Source organism: Hermetia illucens, chromosome 3 (genome assembly GCF_905115235.1).
Source record: "Hermetia illucens chromosome 3, iHerIll2.2.curated.20191125, whole genome shotgun sequence".
NCBI classification, from domain to species: Eukaryota; Metazoa; Arthropoda; class Insecta; order Diptera; family Stratiomyidae; genus Hermetia; species Hermetia illucens.
The window spans coordinates 98,214,115-98,218,590 of NC_051851.1; the positions used below are offsets into that span (position 1 = coordinate 98,214,115).

At 39.2% G+C, this 4,476-nt stretch overlaps 1 protein-coding gene across 2 annotated transcripts; it reads right to left on the reverse strand.

The window, feature by feature from the left end:
• LOC119652835 lies at positions 1-1,464 on the reverse strand. 2 transcript variants are annotated; one of them, XM_038057170.1, is made up of 3 exons: positions 992-1,464; positions 505-719; positions 1-438 (listed from the first exon to the last, which is right to left on the reverse strand). In XM_038057170.1, the coding sequence occupies exons 1-3, from the start codon at positions 1,414-1,416 to the stop codon at positions 227-229; spliced, it is 852 nt and encodes a 283-aa protein (XP_037913098.1). In that variant the 5' UTR covers positions 1,417-1,464; the 3' UTR covers positions 1-226. The 2 variants fall into 2 exon arrangements, with proteins under 2 accessions (XP_037913098.1, XP_037913097.1); XM_038057169.1 differs by having other exon boundaries at positions 1-450.
• Positions 1,465-4,476: the final 3,012 nt, after the last annotated feature.

The following is a 4,476-nucleotide window of genomic DNA, read 5'->3' on the forward strand; positions in this document are numbered from 1 at the left end:
TACATACACATATGTTTATTTGTATCATGCGTCCTTACCAACAAATTACTGCTTCTATTCTACTATTTATTTGCTCTACTTTAAGATAGATTTTTGCTTTTCACAATACCAGACTGGATGCATAATTGTGATTGTTTGCGTATTTTTATTGTTTTCCAATAGCGTAAAAACGAAATAGGGAAGAGTGCTGACAAACTAGGCAAGTATCAGTCATCTAACGTTAATTTTACATTCGCTGCCACGCGTATTTCTGTCCGTTGCTTTGTTTTTTCCCCCTATTAGGAAAAAACGTTTCGTCATATTTAAAAATGTCGGTGAGCTTATCTTTTTTTCCGCGATTCGGTACAAAAATATCGTTTCCTTGGCGTAAACTCTCCAAAAGGGGCAAATTCTTTCGTCCCCGGGGCGGTATGAACGGGTCGTCCTTATAGTCTGGTTCTAAAAGGAGAACTTTTTTCATTTTTAAAAGTTTATTTGCAGATATCTAAAAAAACCGGAACTTACGCAAGCGTCGAGTTTTATCTCCATCCCTACCGACTATCAAATAGTTGGGCTCCTCTACGTACAGGGGCTGCTCTCTTTTTCCAGAGTAACTATTCGCAACGTCTACATCGACAAAATCCTCAGATGAGTTGACATTATATAAACTTCTATGTTTATTCTTAGGCCGTGTTATTGAATTTGAAGCGGAACTGGTTTGGAGTTGTAGCACTGGTATCCTGTGAATTCATCAGAAAATTGCCTTTTGTTATATATATTTTACTACGCCTGCATGTAGAATAAAATTGAGTGAAGGGTTTTGCACGAAATATTGCCAACCCCATGAGTGATGAAAACAATTTTCTTTACAGGGAAATAATTTGAGCTTGCATAATAGGGCCCATTGTCAAAATTTAAAACAGCACATATTGGGGAATGAAGCAAATATTTGCAAAGCTCTTCACGGAATATAGTAAGGAGTCTCGAATTTGGTTCGGAGGTTATCGCTTACCAGTCTTTACTGTAAAAACAACTGGGGGTGCACATGTTATCCAAACGTTTAAACTTCACAACCAATGACGGTTTATTTGGTCGACGTTCTCTAATCTCATAAAAAACTCCAAGAAGTAGTGCTTCTTTTCCGATTAATTCGGGTGCTTCAACTCCGATGGTATTTCTAAGATCACTTTCAAAAAACTCGTTATTTATAGCAATCGGAACCGAATAGCTGCTATTCAAGCATTTGTTTATGGAAGGAAGAGAGCAAAGTAAAACTCTTTGCGTCCGCAAATTCGACGGAATAATAGTTTCCCGTACTCCCTCCAGAAAATCCGTCGACCCCACGAATGGTTGATTGCTCTCCTTATAATGAGCCCAATTCAAAGGATTGGAGAGACCGAAATGGAAAAGTAACGGAAAGATCAAGATAGCAGCCATAATTGTTCACTTAATTTAGATACACAAACACAAACCAGACATTCTTGCTTAACAGGAATCAAAGTACTAAATCGGATGCTGAGATGGACTTGTCCTTAAATAGCCTCACATTTCTCCTATTTACCTCCACATATTATCCTATTGTTCTGCTCCTTTTTTCAATTATTTGCTAAAAATGTACATACATGCGTGCATGTGGTCCTATTGCATTTCCACCCATTTTCACTAGCTTGTAACTCCGCAGAACCACAAAATTATTTTTCTACTCTGGCGAATTCCCGGTCTCCTAGGAAATCACGCGACTGCTGTCCGTTGGTATTTCTTATTAAATTCTGAAAAGCCCACATGTCCCTTCAAATGTTGTTTTCCAGGGTTGAAAAGAAAGTGAATGTGATGGAAACTCCGTATCAATACGCCTTGATGTGGAATGATTGGCCCAATTGGTGTCTCATTTAAAAAGTCCTCACGGTTTTGTTTGTACTTTACATAAATAATAGGCATTTATTTTTCCATTCAAAAATATTCAGCGATTATTCATTATAAGGCGCTCTAAAGCAATGTCACAACCCATCGACACTAAAAGATCTATTTTGATTTTGATTATTTAAAAGAAGAAAAATATTTAGACACAAAACAAAAATCGGAAGCTGTACGCCTCGCATCTGTTGCGTAGCAAATGCAACCGGGTTCTGCATTTTCCTTATGAAAAACTTACGGAGCATTAATCGAATCTTAAAGAAAGCTAATTAACATTCGAAATGCCCAACCAATGTAAAGAAGTTTCGTTTTGACGACTGTGATTTAAATAATATCATTAAGGGGGTCATCCCGTATGTCGAATCCGAGGAATCGCATTTTTTTGGCATCAATTGTATCTAGATATAGTGAAGAATATATGGGTAAAGTGATTTTTCGATATTCGGAGTCGTCCGGAAATAATAGTGTTAAACACGTGATAAGTCACATGCCAGGTTTATGTCGATCGCCGTAATAAATGCGTGTTTATCGGTCAGAATGACGTTCGAATGACTTCGCTAAAAGGACAGGAATTGAAGCCAAGGCTATACATGTGTTCCTTGAAGAAACCTAAGGTTTATGGATTAGGTATAGCATGTTGAAAATCGGCTGCCACCATAGCCCAAAATCTATCCAACGAAATTCTTTGAAATTTTCAGGACTTATTCAGAACATATTTCTACGGTCTGCAAACTAGGATAATGGCGATCCATTCAATAGTTTTTTTTATTCAGTGAAGAAACCGCGAAAAAACACCAAAATTCACAAAGAAAAAAGTTTAACACGGCACCAAAAATTTAGCCTTTAATATTTTTTAATAATCCTAGTTTGCGGACTGTAGTTAAGTGTGTACATTAAAATGCCGTTTACTTTTTTTCTTTAAAATGACCACAGCGGCCTCTAGCGTGGCCGCAGAAAATCACCTTTTTTTGGAGATGGGTGTATAAATTGCTCCATATTTCAATAACGAACTATGCGATCGAGCTGGTAAAATTACTATGTACATTCAAGATATTAATAAATCTATGGTGTTCGTTTTTGTAACTATATCCATTTTCTAAAAAAAGCCAAAAAAACGGCCTTCACACGGGATGATCCCCTTAAGATACCTTTTCAGGCGTTAGAATTGTTGTTTCCCGTTAAGCAGTTTGGGTACCCTTGTAGATCAATTCTCTATATAGTTTGTAGTGGCTGTTCAACAGAGAATATCGAGCTGATTAGGACATTTTTGACTTCAGTTTGTTCATTCCAAATCTAAATTGATCGCAAGGCGGAGTTGGACAGGGTGGCGTGCCTTTCCTGATTGTATGATTGTAATTACACTGGAGTTCTCCTGATTAAGATTATAATAACAATAATCATTAAATAATTACACGGAGGGTTAAGTCTTAGAAAGGTGCGTCCGCGCAAGCCACGTGAGCGTCTTACTAGAGCGAGCGCGTGTGGGATTCGCACTCTTTACAAACTACCCCCGGTCTCCCCCTTCCCAGCAACTATGGAACTTAGGTTTCACTTCGTGGGATGGGTTTGTCATTAGGCACGTATGCTTCTCGTCATTTGACGTTTTCTCCTTATTCCCTTCACCTGCTCGTCCTTTTTTTTTCAGTTGCTGGGGCAGGTCAAAACCGCCAATCGTAGCCCCCTCTGAAATGGGAAGCACAAACACCCCATTTTACATGACATTCCATAGCAAGGAACCAATTCTGAAACCTGTGGTACTTTCGTTGTAAAGATATATTCTTTGAGACCTTCATCCCAGTGCGTCGAAACCCATACTGATGCCTTGACAGGCCATTATCGCTTTCAGTCTAGTCTATTTTAGATGAGGTTGGGTGATATGATAGTAAATCTCTAGTTGACTTATGGCGGAAGGGATATGCTTCTGTTAAGCACGCCTCAGAGGTATTGTTGTCAGGTCTAGTCTTCATTACCAGCTTCAAGCTCTGTTAGTTGTTGCCTTAACGTAACCAGTCCCTCCACATATTTCCCGAAGTTCCTTTTCGATAATTGGAGGTGCCACCCACTCGCTACCCTCTATTTGCTTCCCGCTGTTTTGGTGGTGAGGAAGCATAACAATTGGAGCGCAATAATTTCTTTCAGAAGATGCAATATTCCTGGGGTGATTTTCGCAGCCTTTTGATTATCACACTATAAAGGATACTACCTAAATCACCCTAAGGATTTGTATCGGTATTTTTAAATAACTGTTAGAAGCAGTTTCTTTTGCTTTTGCGAGTTGTCTTTATTAATTGACCGAGCTGTCTGTTGCCTCTGTCGACCATCGCTTTCGGATTTTCCTTCAAGTCACTTGCCTTGCCGAAAACATGAGACTGGTAAACTTTCGATCTCGTTGTTCAACCATAGTTGGGTTTCCTGGCCATAGTAACATCGCATGCTACGTTACCCATTGGTTAATCTGGATGACTTTTCTATGGCCGTACCATTAAGGGTATGTCGGGCTCTAACGCCGTAGAGAAGGTTGTTTCGCCGTCCATTCGGCACTCTGTGGGAGCGCCATTTGAAGCTCGATGCCTCTTTGAAATT